Genomic DNA, 17,153 nt, shown 5'->3' with positions numbered 1-17,153 from the left:
TTTTTCTAATGAATCAGTTAATTTAAAGATATGGAAAATAATAATGTGAAAATATTTTTCTGTGTTGAACTTTGTTAACTTTTAAATAGAAATAATGAACCTCTGCATGAAAGAATATTTAATGGGTGACAAATGTCTTTGATGAAAGGCAAGTGTCTGAATTTTCTGGCAGTTCTAATTGACTTAAACCAGAAATAAATAATATAAATGTAATTCATATGGCCATTGCACCAACTTGTTTCCTGCAAATGTATTATTTAAGTGGTTTGCTTATATTGCTCAGCAAATATGAGTAACTAATGGCAAAGGTAAAACGTGAATGTGCATAGCCCGCTGTGCTAAATATTTTGGTGTGGTACGTCTTTTTGATAAGACAGTTTTTTGGTAGTAATTTTCTTTTTCTGTGAAACTGTTTAGAGCATTGTTGAGATCATGAAGAAAAGGCATTACAATTTCTTGGATCAACGGAAGACTGATTTTGACCAAGACTATGAAGAGTTTTGCAAAGAGATAAATGATCTTCATGTAGGTTTATGATTCAAATAAGAATTTAATTTACTGATGAATCCTCATGAAAACAAAAATACCTCTGAGTTGCTACCAAAGAAATTATGTAAATCTCAAATTTTATATTCTGAAATTGAAAAATTATTCTAATCTATCTTGACTTTAAAAGCGTGCATTTATTATCTAACTTTCAGACCAGTTTCATGGAATAGACCAGAAAGGGCCTTGTGGCCCTCCAACAAAAGGATTTTTTATTACTGTGCTTTATTTGGAAGTTATGCTAGCAAGAATAACACAAAAATGGATGATTTCATTGGGCGAATGGGAGCATAGCGCAAATAAGTCAGATAATTAACTTTCCCATAGTTCTGAAATCACAAGTTGGTGGAAGGAAAGGTTATCTTGTAGAAGAAAAAAAATAAAATAAATGCTTGGCTCGCTTTGGCTGCTGAAGAGGTAAGCAAGCATTCTTTGAGGGCTCTCAGCATGGTGGAACACTTGAGGATACAAAAGCTTTTGTTGGTTGCGCAGCTACAGAGGAGACTTGGAAATAAAATGCCTTCAAAGTTGGTCATATTTTGTGTAATTCTTGAGGGAAGGAAGAAAGGGAAAATTGATACTTATTGAGGTTAGTTTCACATAAACAAATTATGTTCTCATATAGTGCATGATAAATCCTGTCAAATAATACCTGACATATTTGAAGTGTGTGCCTTATGTAGTTCTCTGCTGTAGAATTATTTGCTTTCCTTCAGGATCAATTAAGGATTTTCATGGACATCACCTTTGAAAATATTCTGAACACTGGAAGAGCACTGAGTATGTTGAAGAAATTTGAAAGGTATTATGTCCTATCTAGGTTGTTATTTCCATTGCCTGGCAGAATTCTAGTACTTTGAGGATGGTGGGAAGTGGGGGAAGCAGAGCAAGAGGCATCTCCTTAAATAAGCAACTCAACAAAAAGCAACTCAACCTCCTCTTACTCAACTGCTCAGGTCTGTTAAGGGATGTCTTCTCAGCAGTGTGGATGAATAAACCCCGTATTTTTGTATCAGAAAATGCAAAATGTAAGTGGACTTTGAACTTCGTTGTTCAAAATTAGCATAAGTACAGGAATACTTTATGACTATTAACATATTTGCCTTAGCTTTGTCCTTGAACAATGACATTAATTTGTTACCACAGTGCAGTCAGGAGAGAGTAAAATACTTGCATTGGGAAACAGTGAAATTTGTCTTGATAAATTCACACTGTTGCAAAGCAGCCTCAGTCTTTATTGCATCAGTTTTCTTATAATCTGTTTAATGGAGTAGATTGCTAGTGGCGGGTTGGTTACAGTTTGCTGCACATAATTTTAGCTCAGTGTTTGAAAACAGTGACAAAACAGAAAATGTGTAGGCTTACTTGGAAACTTTTATCATCTGGTCTAAATCTTGCTTGCTTGGAAAGAGGTTGTGACAGCATTTGTTCAAGCTTTAGTGAAAACTCTGCTGCTAAAGTAGTTATTTTCTAAAGAACGTAAGGGAATCTGGAATGACTTTATTTTCCAACAATGCATCAGAAGAATTTCAGAAGTATTGAAGGAATTTTTTTAATGATTATTATTTTTCTAAGGTTACAAATCCCGAATCTTGGCATTGATGAAAAGTATCAGAAAATACTTCAAAACTATGGTCATGACATAGAAACAGTCTGTAAGATCTACACTAGGCAGAAGCAGGACCCTCCCCTGGCTCGTAATCTGCCTCCAATAGCTGGTAAGATCTTGTGGGCGCGCCACCTATTCCACAGGATCCAGGAGCCCATGGAATCTTTCCAGCGGCACCCAGCTGTTCTGCAAACACCAGATGGCAAGCGCGTAATCCGTAACTACAATAAAGTAGCAAAAGTTCTTACGGAATTTGAAGTGATCTACCACAGGGGATGGCTTCAGCAGGTAAACCAGCTGATTTTGATTAGGACGTTTCTTTAAAAAAATGTGGTGGATTTTTGTGGTTGATAGACTAATAACATCTAGCTTTACATGCCAGATTGGATTCCTGTTGTTTCAGGCCTCCATGAAACACTGAGTCACAGCAGTGTGAAGGAATCTCTGGTTAATAGCAGTAGTCAGGCATGCTAAACTGTAGACTTAGGATGCCTCTTAAGTGAGGGATGGAATAAGAAAAGGTACTTTATAACAGAGTGTTTCTATTAATAAACAATGTCTGTACTGCCTCTGGCTGAACTTAGGAGCAATTGAAAGACCTTCGTTATAACTAGGAAGTTACAATGAAAAGTATGTATTATGGTGATGTGTAATGAAGATTCAGTGGCCTTAGCTGCCCCTCTGTCTATGCCATATCCTACTGACTCTGGTGCAAGAAGATTATGCGTGGAGAGAAGAGTTTTGTCAGCTTATTAGCTTAAGGTAAAAGCAGACGCAGAGGTTTCCTCTGGTCTGGAAAATATGGATTTATTTTTTGAGTAATAATCCATGGGTAAACTCTGAGTGAATGTACATGTAAAAAGCATCCAGTCTCAACAGACAGAGCATCCTGTAGAATTAATAGCATACTCAGTGCACAAGCGTGTTTTGAGCCGGTTGTGGGTTAACCCTGGTAGGCAGCTAAGAACCACACAACTGCTTGCTCACTTCCTCTTGCTCACCCCCAGTCAGACAGGTGAGAGGAAAGAAAACTAAAAGCAAGAAAACTTGTGGGTCGAGATAAGAAGTTGGTTAGTGAGTGAAGAAGTGAAGGAAGAGAGAAAGAAAATAAAGTATATGCTGCAAAGGCAATCACTCACCACCTCCCATGGGTAGAACAATGTCCAGCCAGTTCCATCTCAACCCCCGCCTTTCCCTTTTTATTGCTGAGCATGATGTTACATGGCATGGAATATCCCTTTGGTTATTTTGGAACATCTGCCTGGTTTTGTTCCCTCGCAACCTCTTGTGCACCGCGCCCCCCCATTCACTGCAGGAGGCGGAGTCAGAAACAGAGGCGGCCTTGATGCTGTGCAAACACTGTTCAGCAATAGCTAAATCATTGTGTTATCAGCACTGTTTTGATTACAAATCTGAAACACAGCACCATACAAGCTGCTATGAAAAAAATTAACTCCATCCCAGCCAGACACAGTACAGAGCCATTTCATTTCCTCTCAACCATTTGGTAAGACAGAACACTTTGTAGTCTGAATATTCTTCAGAAAACGTGGTTTACTTTAAGTTCTAAATCTCATTTGACTGATTTTGTTCTCTTGGGTTTTATACATAGAACCTGTGACTGCCTTTGTATTATCAGATTGCTTCTGCAGGGACTGCTTTATAGCCTTGAAATCTCTGCAAGTTTCTACTGTGCTGTTGCCATATTTTCTACCTCCAGTTTCTTTGTTCCCTTGTCAAAGAACATGCTATAGAAAAATTGGCCTCAGCCTCTCAAATCCGAAAAAGAAGTATCGGAATCTCTAGATAACTGTTTTGAAGGTGGTGGCACAATTAGCAATGCATCTGCCTCTTGTTCTTGGAGCTCAGCCCTAACTTTTGTGCAATGTGAAAATCTCTGGTGCTGATAAACATTAGTCTTCTGAAAGCTAGTCTTACACCAGACCCAAGACTAGCGGTTCCTGCTGTCTCTTGTCCAGTCTGAATATGCCAAGATTTCCTGACCCTTCCCCCTTCACACTTGCATTCGCCATGAAGGTTTAAAGGATCATCAGATTTGAATTGATTGTGTGGTACTGTGAGTTGTAGTGTTTGTGTCATTTTGTATACTAAAACAGGAAAAGTGACTATAATATTAGAGCTTGTATAATATGCTGTATTCAGACTGCTTTGGCTCTGGTGCTGGATATATGTTAATGATGATTAATCTGATGTTGACTGCCAGTTGGGAATCAAGGAACCTGAAGAGTAGAGTATTACCTCAACTGTTCTTTCATTATAGATTATGTTTCAGGTACATCAGATCTAAATTTGGCACTATTGACCTCTGTATAATTGGTCCTCCTCCCAGGCAGTAATGAAAATTGGCATTGTTGAACTTAGAAACATCTTTAACTTCAAGCGCTTATTCTGATAACTTGAGAAGCCCATCTTTGATTTCATGTGCTCTTCACAGAGAGCCGGTATGGTATGTGTATCCCTCATGTTTTATGGAACAGGAGTTGTGATGCTTCAGGAAGCCTTTTGCATTTGTTTGGTGTTTCTGTCTTGGACTCAGTTCTGTTTTGATGCCAGTACTGTGCTGGATACCTGCATGGTTCCAAGCATATCGATTTCACTTTCACTTTTTTCAGCTTTCACTGAATTATACCTACTGCTATGATGTCCTTGTCTTGGCATTTTTAAGATATATCCCCTGTCCCAGCTATGAAGACTACAGAGGATGTATGCTTCTTGTGGGGCTACCTCTGTCTCCTTTGGCTAGATGATCTAGTGATCAGATTTTCTGACACATACTGTGCCTTCACAGAGGAGTCAAGTACATTCTCCTTTCATCTTTCACAAAATTTCTTTAACATCTAAGGCATCTCCCCTGAACTGGTGCCTTTCTTTGTGAGGTGCTAGTGATCTGTGATCTGATTCTGGTCTGTGCTAAAAGTAAGTGTCTGGTTTCTTCTATAGCAGAGTCAAATCCCACTTGGAAGCCATATAAATTTGCCAAGTCTGCTCCAACCTTGTACTCATTAGATGGGAACAAAGGGAGGCAGATTTAAACACAATTTCAAGTTTTTGAAGTGAGCACATGTGTCTTGAAAATACATGAAAAGTATATCTGCTTTAACATCAAAGCACTTGTCTACCAGATATGGCAAAAAAATGTGACTAGGGTTCAGTATCTCTTCTTGAGGCAGCAAGGGCAGCCTGATGTGGCGTGAGTATCACAGAACACGAGGTGGAGCTCCTGCTCTATTCCTGAACAAAAGCAAACCGAGAGGGCGCCAAGCGTCCTGTGGGGAATACAAATGCAGCAGAAATAGGGCTGTAGCTCCTACTATTCTATACAGTGGAAATAGTTAAGTTTAGTGGCACTTTCTGATACTTCCGAACATTTTTCCCCCCCCCCCTGCTTTTGCCTGCTTGTTACTAGATGATCACCACCTCATTTATCACTTTTTTAAATAGCATAAGATTTAAAGCCATTATTTTTGTGCTATAGCCAATGATATTCAGCTTGGATATATTAAAATAATAAAATATTGGGAAGTGTGAAAGTTACTATAATTCTATGGCAGTGTAAGATTTGTGCCTTCAATGTACCCCTTGTTTCTGTTCCCTTAATTATGAAAATTGCATGAAAAAAAACCCATAAATGGAGAGGAAGAGACTGATAGTGGCAATAATGAGTCTGAAGTCCAAAGAAGTGTGCAGTAAGATTTGTTGGTGAGCTCTGCAGAAAAAAAATTCAGCTCCTATTTAAGGCAGCTGTGCCGAGTGACTTTGATGCTAGTGGACAGAGACAACTTCACTGACAAAACTCGATTAGGTGATTTCTTGAAAAATGCTTTGTAAAATGTTGTGATAATACATGATACAGCTGAAGCAAAAGTATAGTCAACTGTATTTTAGACATTGAAAGGTGGTGCAAATTTTCAATGTGTGTTACATAAAAAAAAGAAAAAAGTACACTGAAAGAAAGCAATGGGGTTATGAAAGTATCGCTTAAAAACAAGCTCCATCTCAATGTAACGTGATACATGAAATTTGAGAAGTGAACAAAGAGCAATAAAACGATGTCAGCAGAAGGACAGCTGGAAAATAGGAATAGCAGCAAAGTTTCTCATGTAGGAAAAATGTCCCTACCTAAGGCATGACTTCTTCCTGGTATTAGCCAAATTTTCTGTGTGTGGTGGTCTTATGAATGTTCTCCTTCTAATCACATGGAGAACAAATGGTATTCTAATATTCAAGTAAGGCAGTTAAAACAATAGTGTGATTTGGCTTCCCTATTAAGAATAAAATAAATCTATAATAAACATTAATTTTAGTCTTTTTAAAAATTTGCCAAGAGATTGGATATAGTTGGGATTTCCATTAAGGTTGGAACGTGGTATAACTGTTAGGTAGTCGAAAACAAACAAAAGGAAAAATGAGGATAAGTTTATTCAAAAGGTATCTGAAGAAGTTATCCTAGAATAAGTTAGGTCACCAAGGAAGTTGTGTGCAGCATTATTGCAGAATGTGCAATAAGTTTTAAGGAAATGAGAGTTCAGATTTAAGAAGATTGAAGAAAGTAAGTCTATGGTTCTGCTTTTGATTTTGGACTGTGGAATGCAGCAGAAAAATGTCTGTTGGATAAAGAACAGTTAATCTGATTGTTAAGCATTTGGGTACATAGAGATTGTGTTAATAAATTTCAGTTGTCGATTCCTGCCATATCAATCTTTATCGTTGGCAATACCTGATTTTAGTATCCGCCAAAGTGATATTTATGTCCAAACCAAAGTATTTCATTGTACTGTCTTTTCTGATCAGGACTGATGACTTTGTTTCTTGCAGATTGAATTAACTAAAAGGGGACTTCAGGCATCTCTCTTGGTAAAAGCTCCAGAAACAGGAGAATTATTTGTGAATTTTGACCCTCAAATATTAACTTTAATTAGAGAAACAGATTGCATGGCTCACATGTGCCTTGAAATCCCACCATTTGCAAGTATTATTCAACAGAAGAGAGACTGGTATAAGAAGATTGCCAACAATTTGCAGGTGGGTTATTTTAGTTATTTTATGTATGTGTAGTGTACATTAAGATGTCTAGGGTCTATACGTATGGAAGAGAAAAAATTAAGATCAACTATTATGCATTAAGAAAACATTGGCAAATCTATTTTTTTATCTTTACAACTGTCTTAGGCACTTTTTAAAAGAATTTCTTGGCTTTGTATTTTCTGTGAAGTCGCTTCAATGATGCATGGGTTTAGAAAAGCTCTGCAGAGCTTGGGAAAGAGATGAGGATGGGGAGGAAAGGAGGCTTACGAAATGCCTTGCTCTTTTGCCTGCTTTCTAAACGATAAGCAATTTATCTGTCATCCAGTCATGGAGTCAACATTGGATACACTATTTTGAGAGGATCACTGCGAGGGAGGAACATGTGGTATGCTTTTAAAAAGTGTAAAGCATCCAGCAAGTAGCAGCATAGTTCCTGCACCAGTGTTCTACACAGATGTCTGTGAATAGTAGAAAAAAGAGAAGCTAAAATTTCCCTTTCTCTCATCTTTTAAATCCTTTGGATCATTTTGTGTATCTATGAACAGACAAGGTTCTTGATGGCTCAAGATGAGGATTCAAAGATAGGTATGCAGAAGTCTATGGCTTCAAAAGGCTACTTGATTCTGACATGAGAAAAAATGTCATATTAAGTCATAAAGGTATTGCAAGGATTGTTTTTTGCAAAACATGTGAAACTAGACCAGCGAGTTAAAGATGCATTAGAAAGCAGATACCACATTAAAGTTCTGGTAAGGCTGGTCTAATAAAACTGCTGAAAAGTTCATTTAGATGCATTTCTTTTCCTTGAGCTTTTTGTCTTTTGGAACATCCATTTAGAGACTGAAATTCGCAAACCTTTTTCGATGTTGTGATTTAACTCTGGTAGGCAACTAAGCATCACACAGCTGCTTGCTTACTCCCCACAGTGGGATGGGGGAGAGAATCCAAAAGTTAAAAGTGAGAATACATGTGGGTTGAGATAAAGACAATTTAACAGGGAAAGCAAATATTGCATGTGTAAGCAGAGCAAAATAAGGAATTGATTTACTACTAGATGGCTGGTGTTTAGCCATCTACAAGAAAGCATGGATGTGTCATGGTTACTTGGGAAGACAAGTAACCCCAGGTTTTATAGAATCATAGGATTGTTTTGGTTGAAAAAGACCTTTAAGATCATTAAGTCCACCAACTAAACCATGTCCCTAAGCACTACACCTACACGTCTTTTAAATACCTTCAGGGATGGTGACTCAACCACTTCCCTGGGCAGCCTGTTCCAATGCTTGACAACCCTTTCAGTGAAGAGTTTTTTCCTAACACCCAATCTAAACCTCCCCTGGCGCAACTCGAGGCCATTTCCTCTTGTCCTGTCGCTTGTTACTCTGGAGGAGAGACCGACACCCACCTTGCTACAGCCTCCTTTCAGGTAGCTGAAGAGAGCGATAAGGTCTCCCCTCAGCCTCCTTTTCCCCAGGCTAAACCACCCCAGTTCCCTCAGCCGCTCCTCATAATTATTTTTGAGCATGATGCCATAGGTATGGGATATCCCTTGGGTCAGCTGTCCCAGCTGAGTGCCCTCACAGCTTCTTGTGTATCTACAGCCTACTGACTGGTGGGGCAGTGTGAGAAGCATAAAAGGCCTTAGTGCTGTATGACCACTGTTCAACAATTTCCAAAACATCGGTGTGTTATCAACGTTGTTTCGGTCACAAATCTAAAACATGGTATCACATGAGCCACTTATGGGGGAAAAAAAAATTAACTCCATCCCAACCAAAACCAGTACAATCTATAAAGATGAATTTCCAAGTAGTACTTGCATTATTATGAAGAGCAACAAATAGTGAACTTCTGCAAAAAATAATGAAAACACTTCCCAAACAATTTATTATCATTTTTTAAGAATTTCAGTAATGTGCATCCAGAGTAATTTTCTTAAGTTATGATAATTATGTGTAAGTGAAGAGGTTCAAATCAGTGTATATTAACTAATGCTTTCATTCTCTGTTTATTTCAGATGATGCTGACAGAATATAAAAGAATTAAACTGAAAATACAACACCCTATTGAACAACTGATGGCTCCTCGGTTAGCAAATGTAGATGATGCTATCCAGCCAGGTCTAATGTTACTGACCTGGACATCCTTGAATGTTGAGAAATATATTAATACAATTTTTTACAAGTTAGGTGAGTTGCTTGCCTCTTTCCATTAAATTCTGCTTGTTTGTTTCTATACAAATGTAAGCTATATAATTAAGCTTACTATCCTTTATATGATTTGTACTTAATTGACTTATATGTGAAGGAAATCAGAATTTTCACCTGTCTGGTACTTCGTGAAACCTCTGCTTTATAAAAACACCTTCTTTTTGTCTCACATGTTTGTCAAATTTTTACTAATATGGATGGGATGGCAGTTGGGGTTAAACCAAGCATAAAGTAGTGTGCAAAAGGTTCTGTCTATTCTGTATTCTGATAGCTACTTTTTAAAAGAGCTCTTAAGTTTCGGACTTTTCCTGATCTTGCTTTTTGTTTCTATAATGTACAAAATAAGTTCTCAGGGAATAATCTCTTGACTGAGTTGGCACTGTCACTGCTCAATAGCTTTTCATATTAACCGTTTTCTTTAACATCAGTCTATTTAAAACGAATGCACACGTCTTGGGCAACAGCTTTAGAAAACAGACGAGGTTGTAGTCTTTCAAAAGATTATTACAAGATTGCACTGAGATGCGTATTGTTTCTGAAGGTACCAAATTCCTTTTGCTTTAGCTTAATTACTACATCAAATAGATTTTGTTTTTTGAAAAGGTGTAAGTAGTTCTAGTGGGAATTTTCTTTAGTTGAAAAGGGAAATTAAAATGCATTTTGGATGCTAACCTGACATTACACTCAATTTAATTTTGAATAATACAAGTAGTTTGAGTTTGGAACAGGCACCTTGCTGCTATTTCAATTTCAGCATTGAAAGCAAATTGCTATTAAACTGTGAAAATTCTAGTGATTGTTTTCTGTTAACTATTATTTGGTTTCTAACATTTTATTGAAGAATAGACATTTTACCTGTCAAAAGTTTCTGTTGCTAGTGGGTTCTCCAAGTGGTAACTAGTTCACGCTGTAGGAGAAGTAGTATTCCTGGATCTCAGTTGTATTTTAATGTCTTTGTGTTTGAAATGCATGTACTTTAAGCTCATCTTATATATATCTTTTTAATATTTTGCCTATTATCTTTTAGGATATGGATAACATATGCCAGATCAGCATATGTTATGCGAAATATTAGTTATGATTTCAGTGGTGAACTTTGCCATAAAAGTTTAGATATTTGAAGTAAACTGATTAAGGTTTATAATTCATATAAAATTGAATATGATTGTTTGTTGAAGTAAAAATTTAAGCAGGACTGTGCAAAGATTATTGTTTCAAACTTTTAAGCTTGTCTTGAATCTTCTGTTTGCTTCAAAAGCTGGGCTGGAGTTATTGCTTGATCGAGTGAATGACTTGGTTGAATTTCGCATTGATGCTGTCCTTCAAGAAATGAATAGAGTGCCACTCTGTAAGTTGCCAGAAGATGAACCACTGAGCTGTGAGGAATTTCTCCAAAAGACGAAGGTTATTAGATAAAAGTTTCATAAAGAAGAATTCAATGACTTTGAATTAAGATATTTTCCCTTTTTTTATGAGATAAAAACAGTGCAGAATTAATGAAACATGCATGGGAAACTGAAATAAGGAAATCCCCACTCGCTTGGCTGGAACCTAAAAAAGGAACGAAAATAGCAAACACAAAGAAGTCTGAGCTGAGCTGTTCTTTTCTGAGTTTATTAATGTCAAGCCAACTGCTGTATGATATTTCTTTTATGCTTTGATATCACTCAATTTAAATGTTTTTCCTCTATGATAGTATCTTTTTTGTCATTGTTGCTTGTTAGTGCCTTTAAATAAGGGAATTGCCCATCTGATGCCTGTAAATAGCTCCATAACAAATACACTTCGTTGCCTGGGAGAGTAAATACTATGGAAATGATTGTGTACTGAATATCTTTGTTAATCTCAAGCACTCCTGAGTTAGTAACGGGATGTGCAAAATATACTCAGAAGTACGTGGGTGAAGGTATTCTGGGAGGAGCCCCTTCCTTCACCTCATCAAAATACTCTTATGTTGAGGAGGATTAACTGTAAGCATGTTAAGTTGTTAATCAGTTAAGAAAGCTGATTAAGCTAGTAATAAAATTGAATGTCAGAATGATTTTTATGAGGCAATAGTGAGATATTCTGACATTTTAGGATATAATGTTTAACTTGTGTTTTCTCCTGAATTAAACTTTGCTTTGGAAAAGATCGTAGAGGATCATGTAGATAATCCCCATCCCTGGCCTCTTGTAGCATAAATGCTACAAACAAAAGTTTCGTTTCTCTTGGTGTACTTAACTTTTTGGCCTTTCCTCTTTTGTCCCTTGTAACAGCTCACCTTGTTGTTAAATACGAAGTAAAACTGAAAATAATATTTTATGGAATGAATGATATTTTGTAAGCTTCACAATTCATAGTTTTTGGTGGGGTTGTTTTTTTTTTTTTTTTTTGATGCTGCTGCTTTCCTGATAGGGTTGTTTCTAAAATGTATTTTCACTAAAGTAAAAATATGTGAGAATGAGTGCAAAAAGCTTTTCAGCGCTGTGTGATAATTGATATTGCTTGATGTTGATCTTCTGCAAGAAAACTTGAACTGCTATGTAGCAATTACAACAGCACAACAGCCAATCAATTTGAGTTAGCAGAGTAAGCGGTGTACTAATCACAGTTATGGGTACAATGAACATAGTAACAGCGTTTGTAAGCTTATGGTAGTTTTTAATTAGGAGGGACTAGAAATAAGTTCTATCACTGAACAGGTGACTAAGTTTCTAAAGAAATTGCTGAAACAAGAATAGTTATACCATGGAAAAAACCCAAAGTACTTTTTCAGTAGTTGCTGTGATACTGCATATGAGATCTGGCTTCTCTCTCAATTAGACTGAATCATTAGGAAGATCAAAGATTGTGTCTTAAAATTTGGAAAAGACTGAATCTTGCTAATGGCTGAATTTTTCCAATTATTGATTTTTAATTCAAGGGAGGTAGCCAGGTTTGATTAAGCTTAAAGAAATAGGAGATAACAAAGAAAAAAATCAAAAGGCAGTTATAGTTAAAAATTGTAGTTGGCTAAAGCATACTTGATCAATTTTACCATAAGTATTAAAGAAAAAGCACAATAATATATTTCTGAATTTTATTAACTCATTCTTTAATTCCTTCTCCCTCCAAGTTAATAATTTTCTTGTTGATTCTAATCATAAATACAGCTTTTAATAGATTTTTATCTCCTATCTATCTATAAATGGGAAGTATGATTGGCTAATTCTCCTTATGGCATAGCCAAGTAACGTAAAATGGCAATCATTAAAAGAAAGGTTAAATCTTCCATGTATGCATTGGAAAGTTAAGAAAATTAAGAAGCACTTGCTTTTGGGAGCCCTTTAATAGAACTAGACTTTTGTTGATTCTCGATATTAACTATGGATGAGTCGTGATTTAGGAAACAAGCCACAGCAATTTTGAAAGACATTTATGATGTCTTGTTCGGTACAACAAAAAATCCAACACTAAATAGTTTGGAACAAACCAATTTAAAAATAATGTTGTTTATTGATCTTGTTTTTCACAAATCTGAAGCCTTGATATTTGTGTTAATAAAGGCTGCTATGACCGTGAAATAGACGTGAGAACCATGAGGATAAAACATATGTTTGTTTTGGTTTGATAACAGGAGCTCTGTGTAAAAGGTTCTCGGACTTTACATTTAAAAAGCTCACTGGTGGAAGATGCTGCTAATGAACTGATTAACATGTTACTTGACACTGAGGTACAGGTCAGAAAAGAAGATAAGTCAGTTGTACCCACTGGTGAAATGAGAAAAAATACAGGTAAGAAGATTGTATTATAGCTACAGGCTTATGTGTCTTTTGCGTGCTGGTAGTATGTGTTGGGGGATATTATTGCTTAGCTGACTGAAGTATCAATCAGTATCTAATGTCTAAAGACTTTTGTTTGAATTTGCCTGGATAACGGATTGTCTAACAATCATCTATCATCTGCAGAATAGATCAATATTATCAGTCTAACTTGCATGTTGAAATATTAATGCCATAGAAGCAGCTACTTACAGTCCTTGGTTAATTATTGGACTTCCTAGAGAAACGATCTAAGAAATAATATCTAAATTTTGGTGATAATCATGCCAGTTTGTACTGAGTAGAGAAGGAGGATAGGAGTAAAAGGATGGTTACATTGAGGTACAGCTTACAAATGAGTATAATCTGCACTTCTGGTAAAATTTAGCTGTATTTCAGATACCTTTGGTGATGTTGCTTTATTGTGTTTTCTGTTCCCTTAAGGTAATTTAACTAACTAGATTTCTGATGTTTTAGCAACAGAAGAGGGAAGAGGATCAAAAAGCTTGACTTCCTCCCGCAATTCCAGTGAGATATGGGCTGGACTGTCTCCTCCAGCAAAGAGGAAGAGGACGGATTTAGAAATGTTAGAGGAAGAAGCCAATGAAGTGCTTTCTTACTTCAATCAATGTAATATTGATGCCCTTTTGAAAGTCACTCGAAACACTCTGGAGACCATACGCAAGCGCATCCATGCATCTTCCATGATCAACTTCTTAGGTGGCCATATTGCAGTACTTTGCTTTCTTAGCCTATGAAAAGAAATATGTAAATGTAACATCTTAGAACTATATAAAAGAGAGCCACGTATGTAAAAGAGAGGAAAACAAAGGGAGTTTGTACAAGCTGTCTTGTTAAATCACAATTGTTAACATGCTATATTTCCAAAGGAATTTTTTTTCCTGTGACAGTAGGAATGAGTCATTGCGATGCTGTTTCTCTTAGGACTGACTGTACTGTTCTGAAGCCAGATATTATATTTGAAGCTGGACTTCATAAGTGGTTACCTATTTCACCTTGGCTTTTACACAGAACTGTATGGAAAAAAAAATAGAGGAAGAAGTGTGTTCTCTTTCTCTTACTAATTGCCTTCAGATCTTTCTATACATTATGATGGAACACTCTTTTAAAGTGTTTTCTTGTTATATACTTTTAAGAAAAATAAAGGCGTTTGTATTTGGTGTCTATAGTTTAAGTTGTACAGTATTCTGAGATTCTAAGGAGTTTTTGTGCCCAATTTAGTATGCTGACTGGGAGTACAAGTCAGATGAAATTTCCTGCTAAACAGTTTAGCTGCACAGAACAAGTTGAAGAGGAGCTTTATGGAGAAAAATAACATGGCACTTAGTTTTTGCTTCTGCTGCTATAGACTTTACCAATACATCTTGTAAATTATTCAAATCTTTTCTTCCTTAAGAAATTACACTCATACTGAAGACTAGGATATATATATTGGTTTATATCACTACAATGCCTAGTTTGACATCTTGAAAAAAGTGTGAACAACGTTTTTTTCTTTTTTTGTCTTTCATTTAGAAAATCATGATGCTTCTAAGCAGAAAAGAAGTGCTCATCCTATAATCAGGACTAGTATTAACCTGTCTATCCCTAATATCATCATGACACCCTCTTTGGATGAGGTACAGCAGACACTTAATAAAGCTGTTGATAGTATTGTGAAAGTAATGAAAGGAGTTGGACAGTGGAGTAAGGAGAGAATATCCAAGGTTTGTGTCTTTAACAGCCTTACTTAAAACCAATGTTTCAAAACTACTGCAAATAGAAAATGAAATTTTATTTCTTCCCTAGAAGAAAATGTTAGAGAGAAAAGTGGCTGTGTTGCAGTGTGAGAGCAGAGACAGTGATTCTGATGATGGAATGAAAGAGACTGGAAAGAAAACCATCCATGGTAATGATAAACTCTGACATCACTCAATTTGAATGTTAGGTAAATGTGATTTATACAGAATGTGTTAAAGCTTATTAAATACAAGGTGCATCAAAAGTGGTAGAATGAAGGCTTCACAGATTTTAAACTACCTCAGAGAAGAAATAGGATAAAATAACAATGCCAGAGCTTCTCTTTGTGATTAGAAATCAGGCTTGCCTAAAGATACTTGTCTTTGTGTGGGTTTACATAAGGGGATATTTTGTGCCTCTCAGAGAGTTGTACTGTTTTGGGTTCTACCTGCAGCATATGAAAAGCTGTTAGGGTACCAGCTTGGACAGCATAGTAGAAATTGTGAATGAGTTCGGAAAACAATTATAGTTGCTATTGCTGCACAAAAGATCTTTCATGATTTGCCAGTGTGGTTCATAACTTGGCATGTTAAAACTAGTGCTGAAATTCCTGTAAGAAGGGTAAGTTGAAGTTAAACAAAACCTGGTACTCAATAGAAGTGTCTATATCAGTTGCAATATTGGTGGAGAGAGAATTGTGTAGAGGATTGAACAGACTAAAATTTCTAAAAGGATTTTAACTTAATCTCTTTTGTGATCAGACATGGAATTAAGTTATTGAAGGCATTAATTCAAGAAAATTTAAGATGATATCTTTGGTTGCTGGGTTTTTCTTGTCTGAAATGGTTTAGAATCCAGCCAAATTGCTCTGCTTTGTACTTCAGGTATTTAAAAATATATTGCATCTTTTTAGGTTAGCTCCCTCTTATACACCTAAAAAGTGGGAAAGCGATATATGAACTCGTTAAGAAATGAAATTTTTCTTTCAAAACTAAGAATTTCTCTTGGCCCAGATGAAATAAGAAATAATGGTAAATTCAATCTTATGCGTATTTGCTCACTAATGGACCGTCCTTTTATCTTTCTTTCCTTTTGAGGACTGGCTATGATAATTTTCTCAGATTTAATGTTGATTTGTATTTCAAATTTTCAATCGTGGTCTACTTCATAATTTCTGAAAATAAACATATTTATGGATTTACTCAGTGCTGACATATCAGTAAATCACTTAGGTGAAGTGTACAGGATAAACATTGGGGAGGGGTGAGAGAAAAGGAAAGATTATATCTGAAAGATTGGAGTGGAACTTGTTCCAAATTTGACAGAAGCAGATGAAGCAAGTTTCCTAAAATGGAGAGGTTTATGAATTTGTGGCAATTATATTGGCCACTTAGACTTCTAGTTCCCTTTTTGATTAATAAGAACATTTAACTTTAAAATGTATGCTTATTGAAAAATGTCATTAATTTTTGTCTATAGTAATTTGCTTGGCCTAAACAACATGTCTGTCCTAAAACTGCTTTTGTATTTAAATCTGCCTTTATAGATAGTGTGTCAGATGCAGCATCACTCAGTTTGTCTGATCCAGTGCAAAGCCAGAACTACTTCAAGACTGTTTCAGAGAACAAAGAAATTATTAAATTAGTATCTTTACTCAGCACTGCTATTAATTCTACAAAAAGGGTAAGACAATCGAGATGTTAATTTCATATCACTATCCAAGTAATATTAATGTATTAATTTTAATATCCTTGGGCAATAAGGGTAGGCATTTAAGGCAATGATTAAACATATGAATGGAAAAGTGTAGGATGGTGGATGAAAAACAGGTGGCTGCAAATTTGCAAATGTGCTTTGAAAGTGTAACATGGGTTAAGTGTACTCTGTTCAAAAATTTATGAGGTTTTGAATATTACATAAAGTAAAGCTTAAGTCTGATTAAAAACATATCTCCAATTGGTAAAACATAATAAAAAACTCTGGGTGTAGTTGAGTTGTGTGTATTTAATGTAGAACTGGTAGTAATTGTACAAATGTGTTAAATACAGTTTTATTCACGTAGAAATCCTAAAGAAGCCAGAATGACTTCTGGCCTGTTGTGAAGAGTTTATGAAGGTTTTTGGAAGAAAAACCCAGTTGTCAGCTTGGCGTTTGTAAAGTGCTGCATAGGATTTGCTACTGGAGGTTAGGAGATAGCTTAAGAGATATCCTTCATTTCTT

At 36.1% G+C, this 17,153-nt stretch overlaps 1 protein-coding gene across 6 annotated transcripts in view; it reads left to right on the top strand.

Moving 5' to 3' along the window:
- The window catches only part of DNAH5 (dynein axonemal heavy chain 5), a 133,050-nt gene that overhangs the window by 25,045 nt on the left and 90,852 nt on the right, over positions 1-17,153 (top strand). For 5 of the 6 annotated variants that reach the window (XM_054817916.1, XM_054817915.1, XM_054817917.1 and 2 more), the window contains 11 exons: positions 418-525; positions 1,263-1,348; positions 2,122-2,443; positions 6,992-7,198; positions 9,219-9,390; positions 10,670-10,815; positions 13,010-13,166; positions 13,671-13,913; positions 14,730-14,920; positions 15,003-15,102; positions 16,480-16,616. In XM_054817916.1, coding sequence (XP_054673891.1) covers positions 418-525; positions 1,263-1,348; positions 2,122-2,443; positions 6,992-7,198; positions 9,219-9,390; positions 10,670-10,815; positions 13,010-13,166; positions 13,671-13,913; positions 14,730-14,920; positions 15,003-15,102; positions 16,480-16,616 — 1,869 coding nt within the window. Of the gene's footprint in view, positions 1-417; positions 526-1,262; positions 1,349-2,121; positions 2,444-5,909; positions 5,979-6,991; positions 7,199-9,218; positions 9,391-10,669; positions 10,816-13,009; positions 13,167-13,670; positions 13,914-14,729; positions 14,921-15,002; positions 15,103-16,479; positions 16,617-17,153 lie in introns of those variants that run through there. The other variant, XM_054817919.1, reaches the window with a different exon arrangement.

This window comes from Grus americana, chromosome 2 (assembly GCF_028858705.1).
Source record: "Grus americana isolate bGruAme1 chromosome 2, bGruAme1.mat, whole genome shotgun sequence".
Lineage (NCBI taxonomy): Eukaryota > Metazoa > Chordata > Aves > Gruiformes > Gruidae > Grus > Grus americana.
Note: the sequence above shows the minus strand (reverse complement) of the source record. Positions and strands in the feature narration are given on the sequence as shown.